Genomic DNA, 17,250 nt, shown 5'->3' on the forward strand with positions numbered 1-17,250 from the left:
GGATTTTAGAATACCTGGTAACTTTAAAATAAAATTTATATATCAGAATATATCCAAAGCTCATTATGATTTATAGAAAGTCAGATCATCAAGCTTTGGATCAGATACCTGTAATAATGCCAGAAACTACAGCAGTTTCCTAGTTCTACTTCACTATAAGGAAAACCTTATAGTGAACAGTACCTACTGTTCTGTTAATGAGGGTGGGATATTTAAAATAAGAGGCTCAGTCATCATCTGGTGGAAATTCCTCTTTTTTTCAAATGATCCTGTAACTCACAATATATCATCCTACAAGCTCAAACTCAGAGCTCCATTCGTAGGCCAGCTGGTGGCAACAGAAAGCTAACTTTCAGGTGCTACATGAACAAGCAGCATGGGATGGGGCTGGCATTTTTTGAATTCTGTGCGCAGTGCTTATAATGTACCATGCCTTACGACTTTCATAGCAGGTACATTTCTGTTCAAGCTATCCAGAAAAGTTCACGATGCAGGTATAATTTATACATGATCAATATATTTAATCAGTCCTGAATAAGGCTCTAAAATGCTGTATGAATAAGTCTTCTGCATCTGAAAATTTAACAATACAAACACCTTTTTTCTGGGCCATAATCTCCCACTTAAACAAGAAGCCACACCACACAAAGCTGCAACAGCTTTTTCTTCACTAGCAATAAAAGATAGATGTAGTAACTCATACTTAAATAAATAGAATGAAGTGTCACTGCATATTTATGTCACTATGAAAGCCAATGGGGACCTAAATTTAACAGATTTGATGTTGCATTCATCTCTCTTCACTGATTAGATGCTGTGAATAAAGGAAAAGCTGTTTTCAGTAGCTACTGTTTAATCAAATATGAATTTTAATTTGGAAAGTTGCATACAGCACAAGAAACTGCCTGTGCAATGGCTTCTAATAAGGGTACGTGAGCAAATGCCATGTGTTCTGCACTCTCAGTGTGAGGTCTGTAGGAAATCAAGTTTTCAGCAAGATTGACAATGGGACCATTCAGCTTCTTGAACGCTCAGTCTTAATGCTTCAGCCTACTGCAGACAAATGCGTACTATGTCTTGATGACAAGTGACTATAAGAATGACAAGGAGGCAATCATGAACTTATGAATACAAAATGCTTCCACTTTATCCTGCTTTCATTAAAGACTAAACAAAATTATGGAATAGTTGAAGAAAAAATAAGAAAATTAACTCATCTGTACATGATTCATCTCTGTGCACATACTCAGTTCACTAGGTAAATGTCCTTGTAAATCTTGGAACTCTGTTTTAAGGTAGATTTACATTGCAGATAGGTTTGATATTACTGTGGTACAGAGGTAGTTAATCTCACAAGCAATCAGAAACCCATTACTTTCCATGCTTGATCTATGACGATCCACACTCAGCTAGTCCCCTTTTCAAATTCCATTATCTTCAAGTCTAGAACAGTTTGGTTTGCTCTTCTGTCTTACATAACTTGTATCCCAGTCCTGTTGTTCTAAAGCAACGCCAGTATGCTTGTGATTGCTTATGCCAGTTGAATTCTTACATACTTAACAGCACTAAAAATGATTTCTGAAGCTCGGGGTAATTTTTGCAAATACTGCCCAAAAAAAGAAATTTGAGAATTTATATGCTCAAGTAAAACACCATCATATTTTTGACATGATGAATATGATTAATTTTTGGTATACAAATAGAAAGCTGGGTCCAGCTCCAGTAAGTGTGTATGTACAAAAATTATGGAAAGTTACGGAGTATTATGCATGAATACCATTCTCTGTTGGTGTTTGTTCTCCGACTAAAAGACACTCGAAAAAAAACACCTAAACCGATGAGGAGCTTGCTGCCAGAACACATGGAATCCTGCTTAGTTCTCATGAATCAAAAAGGCTTTAAAAATAAAACAGCACATGAAATCAGCCTGTCATTTCTGACCTGCATAGTCTTAAACACGAGAGACTTAACAAAAGGACTTCACAAATAGAGTAATGATTTATTGGAAACATTCACATGAGGTATAAAGGCAATCACTTCAACCATATATATTTTTTTTAACAATATAAAGCTACCCCTTTACAAGATCTGTTCAGAAACAGGAGCAGATTTAGTAAAGATGCAGAATATTTTACATCCCTGAGACTGAGGCCCTCTCACCCTTGATGCACTCTACCCTCCCCCGCAAAGGTGCTGTAAATTTAATTTCCTGCTCAGTTGTGATTTTAGTGGATTACCATCCAAAATTAACATTTTCATTCTTTACATCAACATGAAATTTAAAAATGCAAGCAATCCCACGTTTCATATCTAGTTCATTCACAAGCAGGGAAACAAGTATGTCTAAATCAGTTGCAGGCATCCGGTTTAAAATTACTTCCAGTTTAGAGCTGGTGTCCAAACTTCTTTCCAAGCAGTCAGTAAAGTTACTGACTCTCAAGATGTAACGTGTTCCCCTTAAATTAACCATGGAAGCCAACTCCTCCTTTTTTGCTAGCTAGACACAGCTAATGCTCTGTACTTTTCATATCGGGGTACTGGGATGTGAATGCAAGGCTTTAGGTACATGTGCTTTTATATCTGGACTTAAAGCCATCACAAGAAAGCTTAGTAACAAAATTCCAGTTCCTACTGCAGACTTCAAGTAATTCATCTATACACACTATTATTTTTAGGTTAATGGCAGGCAGACAACATTAAGAATGATAAATTCAGGTAGCAGAAGTGTTTCCTCTCAAGCAATGTAAGTTCCATTATTCAATTTCAGTACGAAGATACCCTGCAAGGCCACAAAGACAGATCTGGGCATAACACATGCAAAAAATTTTCAGTACAGGTTCAGATATTTTTCCTAGCAAAAATGATCATCTCTTGCCTGAGGATGTAATTTTAATCAATAAAACTCCTCTAGCTGAGCTATGGCAATCAGCATAAGCAAGGAGGACATGAAAAAAATTAAGTACTAATACTAAAAAATAATAAGTACTTAATACTATGAAGAGGAGGCAGCTGATGTTGTATTAACTTGGTTGAAGGTAGCTCTTCACTTGGAGATGGAAACAAAGATCTAAGAAGATTCAAGGCATAAACCGACAAAAATAAAATGATTTCCAGTGTTAGAGGTAGATTTTATCCAGTGTATAATAGCTATTCCTGTAAGTGCAGAACTTTAGAAATTGAATAATTCAGATCAAATGTGACCTATGTTCTCTTAGAATAATTACAGCAAGCTTTCTGCATATCCTTCAAGAAAGCAGGCACGCCACTCTGTAAAGAGAAAAGCAGTAAGTCACACTTGTATAATGTAATCAAAAAGAACTATAGCAAGATGCATATTCACACTATATAGATCAAGGCCTTCAAATACAGGACAATTTAACATCTGGTACAAGCAGACCATTCTTTTAATACTACATGACCAGACTGCATTATCGAAGTTTGCAAATGTTAAGGCTATTCACATACACTCTGGAACACTGATTTGTTGTTTTTCTTGCACAAATTTAGCTACCCCATTGACTAAGCCAAGGAATTTGATAGAAATCAAAAAATATTAAGACAATTGCTATGAAGAGAGCAAGCAACAGTGAGTCTCTAACAATGTGACTGTGTAAGACTAGGAGGATGAATACATCCATTTAAAAAAAAAAAATTAATAATTTTACCCCAATATACAGAAGACAGGTTTGGATACAGTGAATATATTTTTTTGAAACAGACAAAGACAATTGCCCTGTCAACCTTTACTTACCTTGGCAGCCCAATTGACCAGCCACGATGGAATCATGCCACCAGGATTATCGAAATAGTACATATAGACTGGAGATGAGAGAGAAGTTACCAGAAAGTTATCCAGACATAGCTTAGGTATTAGCTCTAATACCATATGACAGAAACTATCAGGACGCATGACTGAAGCATTAAGTACAAGAATTCTGCTCCAAGTCCTTTACAAAAAAAGGAGTCAAACTTGTATTGAATTGGAATTTGAGATAAATATAACCTTTCCTAGTTAACCTCTGAGGGGTTCAGAGAATAATACTAATTTATGCTATTCCAAACCAGTTTAAGCAGCCTGTCTTATAAAGTAAATATGTCTTTAAAGGACAAGTGAGTCAGAAGTCACTCTCTAGGCAAAGCCTGTCATCTATAAACCTGTCAAACATGGTACTTAAATCATTGATGAATTAAGCGCTTTCCAACTCTACCCAATTGAACTGACTGGCAGGAAGACAGGTGTGTGTGTGTTTGGTAGCGAAGCGATCAGTACTCTGTTCTTATTTACCAAGCCCAACCATTAAAGATCTTTATGATAAAACACTGTCCTGGATTTTTCCAAGTTTCATTTTTCAATACTCCTAGAACTCACTATATCCACTTTACATAGCAACTGTTTTAGTTTAAAATCTCCAGTCTCCCTCTTCATGCATTTTGCTAACGCACACATTCTTTGGCTACATGACTTGTGATCTATTTTTTTGACTTCTTACCTTTAGATCCAGTCTTGCCATCACTTTCAATTGCCAGACTTTGTTTATAACTTTTAACTCTGATAATACCAGGCTTTTCAGGGCACTGAGGAACAGACACACTTTGAGCTAACACAACCCAGATCTTCCGCCCATCAAAATCCATCTCTTGACATTCACGAATATAGACATACTGTGTTCTGAGTTGAGGAGGCATGTCAAAACAGCGTCAGTTTGACATATGATGAATTGACAAGTGAATTCTGTTATGAATAGCAGCCCCTTCAAGTTATATCTTATGCTTACGCAGGATTCAGTCTTGCAGAGTGATAATTCAGCTGTGCAAGCTTTAGTTGCATGTGGGAAGAAGCACCCACACTCTTCCTCCTGCTATACATATTGATATAACACGAGGACTGTGAGATGCTAGATCAAGTTCAGGAAAGCTGTTGAGTCAGCACTCCATCAGGATCCCTGGATGACCAGGTGACAAAAAATACAATGAAAGCGAAAAGCATTAAAGGATACATCTCTGTTTGAGAGAGGAAAAGGGTACTTCACTTCCCAGTAGATTATTTTTTCACCATTGTAAGTTTTTTCATACAGTTCTACAGTTGAAAAAGGAAGATTGTTAGATATTTTTAATTTCCGCCACAAGACAAGCATATACGGCATTAACGACTGCTCAGACTTCAGACGTGAACCCATTCTGCATGCAACCCTTACATCAAAATTGATATGCATGTAAAGTTGTAGCAGTAGATGATTTAAAAAAGTAAGTCTATAACAAGACTGCTCAGGAACCAAACACACAAACACAGGTGGCCCATTTTTTTTCTGCTGCTACTCAGTTCATTGATGCAAAAAGAAAAAATGAACAGAATAAATCTGGGAGGAGGCATAGTCAAATTTCTTTTTAGACAGTTAGCTCAGTCCAGGCCTTTCCATCTCAAAGCCTTCTCCTCACCTATGCATATTCTGCATTATTCTGAACGGCAAGGCGAACATTCTTCTTCACAAGCACATCATTATCCTTGTAAACGATTCTGAGTTACTATGGAACCAGGACAAGTACTGCTTTCTAATACCTTAAGAGGTCTTACATGACAGATTAATGAAATTTGGAAAAGCTATTCAGAAGTTCACAGCAGTATATAAAAGCAGCAGTGAACACGAAGCTTGAACAGTTTATGAGCCTCCGTTACACCACCTCCAGTCTGCTTGGAAACTCAATCAAAAGGCAGCTGAATGGGGGGGGAAATAGCTAAGAAAAATCCCTAAAACATGACAGTGACTTAGGCAGGAGTAGCATGGCATAAAGGAGGGAATATAGTTCAAATCAAACTACAAACCTGAGTTTTAAGAACCGTCTACTGTGTAGCACCATCTTTTCAGGCAGTAACTGCCATTGTCATGGTAAGGATCTGACAGGCATCAGACCTGAGCTGGGGTAAGTTCTTGCCTGTCCAGGGACTTGTCATTTCATGGGTTCAGCTATAAAGACTCATTCAGACTGAGTGGTTCACATGAGCAGGCAGAGTACTTTTCTCCTCCATTAGGGCAGACTTCTGTCTGAGGTACTACAGATCCTTCAGAGCTAATGCAAGCCTGCTGGATCACTTTCTGTGGTTTTGAAAATAAGGCTAGAACAGACAGATACCTTCATCGCTAAGGCAAGAAGCGTGCCACAAGTGGCAGATTATTTCCCTATATGACATGCTCCCAGCTGGGCTTCTGTTAGTATGCCCTTCCAGTCAGCTGTCACCCACAAAAACAGCTCCTCCTCTTCTCCAAAGTGGAGCAGTATCAGATGCACAATGCTCCCAGTGCTGTAATAAGCTACAGCATTATGCTTGCCACCAGAGGTCACTGGAGTATTGGTTTATTAGCTTTACTTTCATTTCCAACTGTAGAGCTTTCCTTTTTCAAAGAAATTAAGACATTGATTTAAAGACCTTGATGGAATTGTTAGCAACTAACTCACCTATCTACAACGTATCACCAGACTGATTTCTTCATAATAGGCACATCAGCATTTGCTACTTCAGCAGTCAATTACTACCATTAAATTTCTGGGTAGTACAATCTCTGTCAGGACAGTGTTCCAATTAGGAGCTGCAAGTTTCAGTATTGCTTAGGCCCAACTGTCTCGTATCATAGCACAGGAGCATGTGGTACTTCAGTCACTACTGTTTAGTCACAGCTTCTCTGATAAATTGGCAGCTGCAGCACAGGCCAAGCCCCCAGGCCTCAAGATATCCCCATCACAGCTGCGAGGTGCTGCTCTCGTGGATATCCAGGAGCCTGCTTTGGAAGCAGCCGTGGTGCTAACAGCAATGCAACAGCAGTAACAGACTGACGGTGACATTTCAGAGGTCAAGGGCAAATCCTTGGCAAGAAGAGATCAAAGCTTGAGCCTCTAGAGTACTCACAGGAATCCTGTTCATATCTGCCTCCAGTCAGGCCTTCATATAAAGTTTTGCTGAACAGAACCAGAGGATAGAGATTAGCTCCTCTCACAATTAGTGCAGGAGCAGTTACCTTTTCAACTAAAAAGTCAGCTACTGCTACTCTGGTCTCGTTTTTATTTCAATGCCAGCCAGCAGTTCAGCAGAGAACTCCTCCTTGGACTGCCGTTACTGTCAAGCTGCAAGAGCAACAAGGAACACAAATAGTAAAACAAAGAGCAAGAAGGCTCTGAGTGGAAGCTTTCACATTTTTCTCCCTATGTGTGAAGGTAGAAAAAACAACTTACATAATTTACATAAAAAAACGTTTGTTAGCACTATTTCATTGTAAGTACACTTCTAAAGAATGGATAGGCTTGTGTTAAATTTTAAGCTAAAAGGAAAGTCTTAATATTATGTTTATGCCCTTAAAGGGTAAACTTCTGTGAAACACTGTACTTGAGATACAGGCACAAGTATGAACTTGCAGACGAACATATCATGGTCAGCAAGGATAAAAACTCCAGCTCCGCAACATTATCTAGTTTTTAGTCTAAGGGTGTAGCTTCCCCCGACTGCTTCCTTTCTTTTCTCAAAGAAAGCGTTACAAAAACTGCCTTATTTAAAAAAGAGCTCGGTTCTCCTAAATGAACTTAAATCAAAGACTACTGAAGTAACTTAAACTAACACGAGGTGTTTGCCATCCAATATGATAATATTTGTGTATTTAGATTCCACCTCAATCTCTTTTTATTTCATTAGTGGAAAAGCAGCCTTTGCTACAGGAAAGCTATTGTCCATTTAGACAGATAACACCTTTACTAAGTTAGACACAGCTTCTGAATTGCGACCAAGTATTGATGTGAACAAAATAAGTGGTTCTCTATAAAAACGCAGCCAAGCAATCATTCACAATAGAGCTGTCCTCAATGAAACAAGCACAACATTTAACAATTCTTTGGTTTTGTAACACTGTTCTTTGTTCAGCAAGACATGTGTTTCAGTTTTATTGGCCTGAACTTATTTAAGACACAGACTTAAAATGGGATGTCTCCCCATCTTTAAATAAATGGATTGTGGGAGACCTGCATCAGTTAAATCCTTGCCTTTGTCCCTGATGATTTAAGATATTTTAACATCATCTGGATATCCAGGTCAAACCCCCCTTTTTCAAAGGCAAAGTTAAACATACATAACTAAATTAGCTATTCCTTTCTCTGTAAAAGCCCCAAATCACTAACTCTTCTCTGGATTCAAACATTTCTGATTTTACAAGGTGCCAAGAACAACCACTTTCAGGGAAAACAAATTACATATCAAACTGGTGTAACCCACTGCACTCTTCCAGCCCCTGCTACAATATGCAAAGATGTACAGAAGGTACAGAACACCTATTAAAGTTTAACTAAGCAATTACAACAGTATTTGAAGATGCTAGGTGCTCCAGCATAACAAGTGATGTTAAATTTATATGTTAAAGTAAATTTGATGTTAAAGTTATATGCTTTAACCAAAAAGGAAAAAAGTCATTCCAAAAGGAAGCTTTGTGGTGGTGAGAAGTTAGCTGTTCCATGTCAGTGTTTACTTGTATTGCTGCACAGTGCAACCTTATCCCAAAAGACAAGCGAGTCTGTCCCAACATCTTTGGACAATACAACTTTAAAATACCTTTAAAGAAAGCTTTAGTGGGAAGCCAGTGTGGGCATAAAACTTGCTTTTAAACTGCCTAGCTCAGCTTACCTTTAACATACTGGTCCCATTGTTTTCTGAAATCTAAATCCATATAGACATCTGCACACACTTTTGGGGGACAGTCAGCAAGCCCACCGAAGATTTTATACTCATAAAGTCCTGATTGCTGTGGAAACAGAATAGGGAGAGGAAAAGTCACACAGGAAAGGGAAGTATTCTGCAGCAGAGAGAACAGCTGAAGGAAGTTAGGTGGGGCACATACTACAAATACGCTCAGGAGCTGTGAAAGCAAGTGTTGAAAAAACAATGCAAGATTCAGTCTTTAACCTCTCGACTTTTTGATCTATACATGAAAGTTTAAATCCAGACAGGCTGACCTGCCCAGCACAATGGTTGTTCCTTCCCTTACACCAGTATGCTTTTACTTCATAAGTAGTTCCAGAGGGACCATGTTTCTTCACGCACACGCACCCCTTTTCATCTCCAGTGGTCAGTGTGGCCAAAATCCTGCCCACATTAAAGCATACCAGAACACGAGCATTTAATTGTGGCAGAGCCTCAAGGCTCTATGTAACAGGCATAAGGATCTCATTCATTTCCAGGAGGTTGCCAAGTACTACATGATCCGGAATATGCCTTCCTGAAAGTTAGGTACAGTCATCCCGGAGGCTGTGATATGAGAATGCTTTATAGTGTTCATGCTTATATACAGTGCACTACATATTATTTGCCTTGAGTACCTATTAGTTATTTTCTTTCTGAAAACTGCCTGCACTGAAGGGGTGGGGTGCAGGATATCTCCAACACCAATACTTTTAATGTTTCTTTAAACATATGGAAACTACATCTGTGCCTATAGAGCAATGCTGTACTATTGTTAGTACCGGCTCACGACATTATAACAATGAGAGTATTTTGAGAATACAGTGTAGGAGTCAAATTCAAGCATTCCCAGGGAAAGGGAAGGAAGGATTATACAACATTCTGTTAGTGATTAGTTGATCTTCTTTTCCATTCTTCACACTTTACAACTCAACCCTAGAAGATGCCATACTGGAAGATAACAACAGGTCCAATAAACTTAAGTTATTCATCTTTGCTGTGGCACTGTTGAGGCATAAATCCCTAGCTTCAATTCTGGACTGCTGAGCACCTATGCAACCCCATAAACTCATATCACCTTTCTGAAAGGCATCTGCATTTCCTTTTTTACAAGGCAGGTAATTTTGAAAATATCATACTTGAAACTGAATCAAGATGCTTTCAGTCTATGCCAAAGCACTACGCTGGTACTTCAGAAGTATTTGTTCTAGCTTAAGCACTACTTCTTTCCAGGGTCACTAGTCAGAAATGCTATACGGATTATCTTACATGTATGTGTACTTACATAAAGTGTCATGTAAGGCGAGACTATACAAACCACCAATTTCCTCACTCTGCTAATAATTTGTAAGTCTTACGTTCTCTTGCCACTGAGCTGTTCTTCCACTGAAGAGACGTTTTTCTGTTCTTTTCCTGGTCTTTAATTACAACTGTAAGAGTTAACAAACCAAGCCCACCTGAAACATTAATTCTGCAGCCAATATACAAAGCTCTTCACCCGCACACCCCCTGTTCCTTTGCATCCTTTAGCTCCTCTTAATCCTTTGTTCTTTTTGTCAGAGGAAAGCCATGGGGCAGTTCTCTCATTTAAGCTACCAAAGCTTGCCTCAAAGACTTTGTATAGAATTGTGTGCTTCATAATTTAAGGAGAATAGACTGTAGATCACACTTCTAAACAGAGTAAAAGCTTTAGGAACACAAACTATTATGTTGTATTGTTTGTTTCTAAAGCTTTTATGTTCCACTCAACAAGCAGCTTGAAGTGCCGGTAATACTTTTTAATCAAGGATTATCAAAAAATATGGTTACATTATTGGTCTTTAAAACATTTTTGCTATAGGCAGAACAACCAACAGAGGTCAAAATGATGTAATTTACTGTCAAAGAATTCAGGAACTGATACAAATCTCCTCACCTAATACATAGGATTCTACCTTAAGTTCAAAGGTAGCTGTTCAGCTGGTTCACAGTATCAGTCCAGTTATTCTGTCATCTTTAGCCTTCAAGTTCTTGTACTACAGCTCCAGAAGGATCAACTTATTCATGTAGAATTGATGCTGTTCTTCCCTACCAGTTTAAGAGTTCCACTGCTGGACAAATTGTGCCATACCTCATTGAATATCTTTTACTGAAAAGGCAGTATTTTGAGAGAGTATGAAACAGCACATCATGACCTGACAGGTGAACAGTTCATCTTGCAGCAAGTAAGACAAGGACAGTCAATAAAAGCAGCAATTTACAAAAAGAAAATTAAAACAAGTCAAATGTTTCAGGTTTCAGAGGCCTATCAGCAAGGGAATCGATCAGCGGGTTGGAACACAGCACAGAAAAGCTGTGGGAAAAGGTGTACAGGAAAGCCTGGGAGACCTATTTGTGTAGCCTGAAGAGAAGGTGGAAAGAGAAGGCAACAGGAAATATAAACGCTGCCTTCAGCTTCCTGAACTACCACTGTTACAGTTGATGTGCAGTTCAGTAAGTGTTAAAAACCAATTTTTCCAGTAACAACTTGAAGACCCTCCTCTTAAGACATGGTTCTTCTTTTCCTGGGGCACTTCAAGGCAACTGAATGACAGAATAAACAAGAGACTTATTTCCCAGCAACATCAGAAGACCGGACCTGTGCCGTTCCCTTGCAGCCTTCCCAGCCCCTCCACCTTCCCGAAATCGGGGTCAGTGTGCAAGAAGCACAAGAAAACAACCTGCATGTTTTTCAGCCAGCTTAACAGTCCATCCATATAAAAGCAGAGTTTCACCCCCACCGTTTTTGAACTACCTCCTAATGTTAGGGGCAGAAAGGTGAAAAATTCAGCTCGGAAGGGGTTTTGGAGAGGGGGAGAAGGCAGGGAGCCGGCGGCCCCTGGCGCAGGTGCGCAGGGAGGGGTTTCCCTTCACCCCTAGGCCGCCGCAGGAGCCGCCCCGACCCTGGAGCTCCCCGCGGCAGAGCGGCTTTCCCCGGCAGCACTTAATAGCATTACCGGGCAAGCTGCTTGCTGGGAGCACGGCGAAACCGAGCCGGGGCCGGCGGGACGCGGCGGCGCCTCCCGCAGCCCGGCCGCCCCCGGGGCCGTCCCGCTCCTCCCGCCCGGGCCCGGCCCCGCTTCCTCGCTCCGGGCCCGGCCGGGGAGCGCCCGAGGCCCCGCCGCCCCCTGTGGCGCGGGGGAGCTCCCCCGCCCGCCCACCTCGTCGTACAGCCGGTAGATCCTCACGCCCATGCTCTCCACCAGGAGCTGCCAGGGCGCCACCGGCGCCGGCTGGTCCAGCTCCCGGCAGGCGGCCCGAAACTGCTCCTCGGAGAAGCCCCGAGGCGGCGGCGCCTCCATTCTCCGCGCCGGGAGGCGGCGGCGGCGGCGGCAGCGCCGGGCACAGCCAATGGCCGCCACAGCCCCTCCCGCCCGGCCGCCCGGCCCTGTCATGGCGCCCTGGGGCCGCGCTGAGGGCCGCGGCCGGGAACGGATCGGGGGTGCGGGGTCTGGGGTCTGGAGTCTGGGGTCTGAGCCATCGGGAGCCCGCGGGGCTTACGAGCACCCAGGACCGTCCCCCGTGCGGTTTCGCCAGTCAGCCCCTCGGTGGGGTCTCGGTAAATGGGGCCGGGAGCTGTGGCATCCCAGAGCTGCATCCAGTTGGCTCTGGGCCTGCCGTGCTTCCCGGGGGTGGAGGTCACAGAGTCACGGAATGGTTGAGGTTGGAAGGGATCTCCAGAGGGCATCTAGTCCCCGCTGCTCAAGCAGCATCACCTGGAGCATGGTACACAGGATGGCTTCCAGACGGGTTTGGAGCATCTCCAAAGGAGACTGCACAGCCTCTCTGGGCAGCCTGTCCCAGTGCTCTGTCACCCGAACTGTAAAGTTCTTCCTCATAAGGTGATGAAACCTCCAGTGGTTCACTCCCATGGGTATGGGGCTTCATCAGACCTACTAAAATTTAGCCTGCCTGCCAGCACTAGCCCAGTGTTGGTCATGGTAACCTCTGTGCAAGTCTGGCAACATTTAGCTTTTTCCAGCTTCTCTGCCAAGCTGCTGACTTCTTTGACAAAGAGTTCACTTATGTCAGCTGTCCCTTCCACTTCCAGTCAACTGGTTTGCAAGCAGAGCATGAGGATTTTTGGCTGACTTTCTTCAGGGCATAAAAGCTGAGTTGCACTTACGGTTATCCTTGCACAGCGGGTTCCTAAGAGCTCCAGAAAACTTTTGGAGACAAGCTCAGGGTAGAGGGCAGGATGGTGTCCCACTGTCCTTTCCTGCCCAGGTTTAATGCCAGAATTTGACCTATAGCTTCTGTCTGTAATGATGTCATGAATGCCAATAAGTCTCCATACCTCTGTACCTCCTCCCACCGTCTCAATGAAGCTGTTGTGCAAATGTTCCAGTTCTTTTGTTTTATTTTCATGTGTTTACATGTATTATGGCATTTTATTATTAATATTTATACAATATGTATAAATATTTTTGTTTGTGTTCCTTGTGAATTACAATGTCGTGCTTTCTGTCGGCCCAGCTGGTTCTCCAAAACATGATGACAATACATTTTGCATGACTGAACTAAGTTGGCTTCAGTGGAGCTATGCTGCTCTGAGGCTCCTGATTTTGAAATGGAATAGGAGGCTGTGATCTCTAATCGAGACTGATTTAACTTGCAGAAATATTTCTTTAAACAGTAGTTTTACTTTTGCAGAAATTTTACCAAATTTCTATCTCACTTAAATCCCGTTCATGGTTTGAAATAGGACTCATGCAAGACTGTAAGAGCTGGTGGCTCTTGTTTGTAGAGAGTCTCACATATGAAAAAGGAGTCATGAGTCAAAAGTTGATGTTTAACAAGCAGGCAAAGGCCTGTAAGTGAGCCTGGGAGATTTCATGATCTCTTAAGGAGCCTCATCTGTGCAACAGAACTAAAGTGATCACAGCTCAGGGTTACCTGCTGTTTTACAGTCAATGTTTTGCATTATATGGTTGTCTGCATGGCATCAGAGCACTAAGTTGGCTGCAGCTGGCTGGCCTCTCTCGCCTCCCCCCCAGCACTCTCATGGAAAAAGAGAGATTTATCTCACAAGACTACTCTAGGGACCAGTGTTTTGAAAACGACATTAATATGTGACCTTTTTTCTTGGTAAATAGGGAGTGGTGCTACTAAGAAAGCACAAACAGTCCAGAAAGGAGACTTTATTTTCTATTTTCATTTTTGTTTATGAAAGCATTATTCTTTATTGCTTGTTTGTCTGTGTCTTTGCCCTTAGCTTAGGGGCGGAAGCTAGAATAAGATCCCAAAGCCTTTGATATCTGCAGTGCTAGATAGTGTGGCTGTAGTCTGGGGTAAGCTGTGATGCAGTGGGGACTAACATTTCTAGAGCTCTGCCCCAACAGACAGTGGGATAGCAACTGCTTCAGGGCAGCTGGTTGTGGGAACATGAACCCAAGCCTGAGCACAGCTACCAAAGGCAGCCTAGATACAGCACGATCCAGTCCCACACATGGGTTAGGGACCTAAATACTGACTTGAATGAAAATACACTGTTACTATTCTAGGGCAATGAGGGGGAGTTCTGGAAGTGCCCGCATGACTTGACCCACATACTTAGTATTTCTTAGGTATTTAGCTGCTGCCGCTTTCAGGAGGAAACAATACCTCAAAGGAAATTTGCAGATCTGGACTCTCAATGGAATTAGTGCAACTAAAATGTCCACCTGTTATTTACAATGGGAGCAATCTCTATTAATTCCACCCTAGCACCTAACCTTTCTGCTGCTGAAATCAACATAGAATAATCCATTGAGTTCTGCAGGGTGGAATCTAACCACTCAGTTGGAGAACTCACTCCATCAGGAAATCATATGTGGCTAGAAATGAAAACAGCAATGAATATTGCATTGATGTTTTCAGGCCCCAGATGAATTTGTGTTTGTTTTGGACGTGAGTATCCATATGTGAGAGAGTGTTACCAGCTATATTGTGTTTTCCTGCATCTGTCTCAGTGTGGCACTGGTGCACTTTGAGAAAGTCTTGAAAATGGAATAAAGATGTGGGATTTTGATGGACTCAACTGCTGTGCAGACATTGATATACTCTTGTCATTTCGTTTTGTTCCGTGCATTCCAAAAACTTTGCAAAAGTGCTGAATAGTCCTGACATACCATTTATACAGTATGCACATTCACATTTCTATTATTCACAGCCAAACTAATTACAGTCTTCTACTACTGTTGTTTTATTGACTTCATTATGTAAAAGCCTTTGTTACAAATCATTTCATGACTTTTGCAGCTTGCACCAAGCAAGCTCTTCATCCAGAAAGCTGAGAAGTAACAACAGCATCTACCACCAGAGAGGTACATGTGTAAGGCGAGTTGTGTTCACCTCTCCTGTGTGAGCCAAAGGGAAATTTGTTTCTTCAACACTCTTAGAAGATGCAGCAAATGTAGCCTGTTTGCCACACTGATATCTTTTACATTTTGTAGCGGCAATAATGGCATCCAGAGTGTTGATCATCTCTTTTGCAAAGAACTAGCATAAGATGTTCTGCTTTGAGCTGCCAGAAGAGGTCTTAAGTAGCCATCAAACACTGGCTTGTCATGGCCTTTTTCATGGAGTTGAGGAGTTGAATTTAATCCCAAAGCCTGGCTGTATCTGTGTTGAGTATCTAGTTACAATAGAGCAGATTTCCTGCTTTCTAATACCAAATATTTTTATCTTTCATAAAGATTATATGGACTTCTGGTGTCCACCTCTTTCATTTGGTCATGTTTGCTTGTGGTTTACAATTTTTAGCCACAGTGTTCCAAGAAAGTAATGCCCTTCCTGTGCAAATAAACAAGAGATTGTGAGGTGCAGCCTATTTATATGGCCTTGAGAAAAGAAGAGTAATTTTAAAATTCAGCTGAAGGAAAGAAAGGATTGCACTATCGTCTGCATGACCTAAAATGACTCATTCAAAAAATAAACAAGACTATTTAGATCTTGATTTGGCGCATACTTCCCATTACCACACCCTCTGCCCTCCTAACCTGTTTACGTGGATATAGAAATATTTCTAAACATTTCCTTCAGCATGTGATGCTAAGTCAATTAATATATATGGAAAGCTTTCTTTTGTGGGAATAGTCAAGACTGGTCTTACTGCAATAATTCTTTCTTTGTGGTAGTATCCCCTGGGTCAGATACTTGACTTGCTGTTGATTTCACAGAAGTCATCTATTATATAGGAGAAAAAAATGTTATGTGTTTTTTTTTAGCTGTATATGGTCTTTTAGATAGATGTTTCGTATAAGCTTAGTCCCAAGGAATGTATTGAAGAAAGACAAAGAAAGACTCATCAGAAAAGGTAAAAGCCAAAAGATTTAAAGATTTAAAAGATTTAAAAATTTAACAAAAAGAAAAATAATGGAAAAAAAAAAAGAAATAAAATGCAGTTTTTTAACAATGAAGATAGTAATGTTTGAACAAACCAGAAAGACATATTCTCCGTCTTGTTTGGATGGTTTTGTGAAAAAGGTACCTCAGATAAGGAGAAAATTATGGTGTTATAGTAAAAATGTGAAATTGGATGTTTTATGTTAGGCAAGCTATCAACCAAGATAATATGAAGGCTTCTTCTGGCCATAAACTCGTTTACCTGTGCATCAATAGCTATCGATGCTTCGCTGATAGGACACTTAAATGTTACTCCCAACACAGAGTAACATGGTTTGATACATCAAACCTGACTGATGTAGGAACACAAAACAGTTCGTCCACTGTGACAATAGTCAAATGTTTCAGAGGAAAAACTGAAAACACTGTTGTAGGTCATTTTTTAGTATAAGTGCATGAAACTTCCTCTGAACCTAGGTGATTAATGACTGAAGTAAATATAGTGCAGCAGGGCGCCCCAGTGCCTTATGTCTGCTTTCTGTAAAGCCAATGATCTGCACTTTTATCATTCATTCTATCAGTTGTCTAAAGATCAGGATTAGGCCTTTCCCCAGGCTGTATGATCTCAGGGGCAAATCAGATCATTTCTCTGGGGAATTTATGCGTTCAGTTTCCGTGTCCTGCAAACCCTTGTGCATGCTTACCAGTCCCTATGGGGAATAGATCTTTTGCTTTTCAGTTGGAACCAATCCTGAGCTAGTGAATTGATTAATATAATTCAAAGACTGATAGTTTTTAAGATAACTTTACCCAGGAACTTCTGCATTAAACTATAGCCATGACTGCAACAGTAGAGGGGCAAAAGGGGCTGCCAGAAGAAGGCGTATTTCCTTCAGAGGCGATAGCTATTGCTGCTTCTATGGCCTAGGAAGACAAACCGCTGGCTCACAGCAGTAGGCATTGTGAGCTGGGAGAAGACCAGGAGAAGGGCTGCTGCAGCTCTCTGAACTGTGTCCAGACTTAATCCGCTTAAACCCAGCCGCGCTTGGAAAAGCACCTAAGCATGTGTTTGTCTTTAAACTTTCCCTAAGCACTTTTTGCTAAAACAGATTCAGTTCTATCACTTAACAGTTATGAAGCACTTTTAAAGATGAAGAGCCCTTGCAGAGACTAAATCATCGTCTGTGTTTTCCCTC

The 17,250-nt window shown here is 41.1% G+C and overlaps 1 protein-coding gene across 2 annotated transcripts; it reads right to left on the bottom strand.

Annotated features, from left to right (window-relative positions):
* Positions 1-1,987: 1,987 nt before the first annotated feature.
* PCTP (phosphatidylcholine transfer protein) lies at positions 1,988-12,086 on the bottom strand. Of its 2 annotated transcripts, none has more exons than XM_032199729.1 (6): positions 11,890-12,086; positions 8,657-8,774; positions 4,998-5,077; positions 4,491-4,662; positions 3,752-3,819; positions 1,988-3,267 (listed from the first exon to the last, which is right to left on the bottom strand). In XM_032199729.1, the coding sequence occupies exons 1-6, from the start codon at positions 12,028-12,030 to the stop codon at positions 3,202-3,204; spliced, it is 645 nt and encodes a 214-aa protein (XP_032055620.1). In that variant the 5' UTR covers positions 12,031-12,086; the 3' UTR covers positions 1,988-3,201. The 2 variants fall into 2 exon arrangements, with proteins under 2 accessions (XP_032055620.1, XP_032055621.1); XM_032199730.1 differs by lacking the exon at positions 11,890-12,086 and adding an exon at positions 11,686-11,703.
* Between the last annotated feature and the right edge of the window lie 5,164 nt (positions 12,087-17,250).

This window comes from Aythya fuligula, chromosome 18 (assembly GCF_009819795.1).
Source record: "Aythya fuligula isolate bAytFul2 chromosome 18, bAytFul2.pri, whole genome shotgun sequence".
NCBI lineage: Eukaryota > Metazoa > Chordata > Aves > Anseriformes > Anatidae > Aythya > Aythya fuligula.

Coding starts and splice junctions, on each gene's coding strand:
- PCTP (XM_032199729.1), bottom strand. CDS start 12,030: ATGGAGGCGCCGCCGCCTCGGGGCTTCTCCGAGGAGCAGTTTCGGGCC. Junction 5,078..8,656: donor ATGGGACCAGTATGTTAAAG/GTAAGCTGAGCT, acceptor TTTCAACTGTAG/AACTGTATGAAAAAACTTAC. Junction 3,820..4,490: donor TGGCAAGACTGGATCTAAAG/GTAAGAAGTCAA, acceptor TCTCATCTCCAG/TCTATATGTACTATTTCGAT.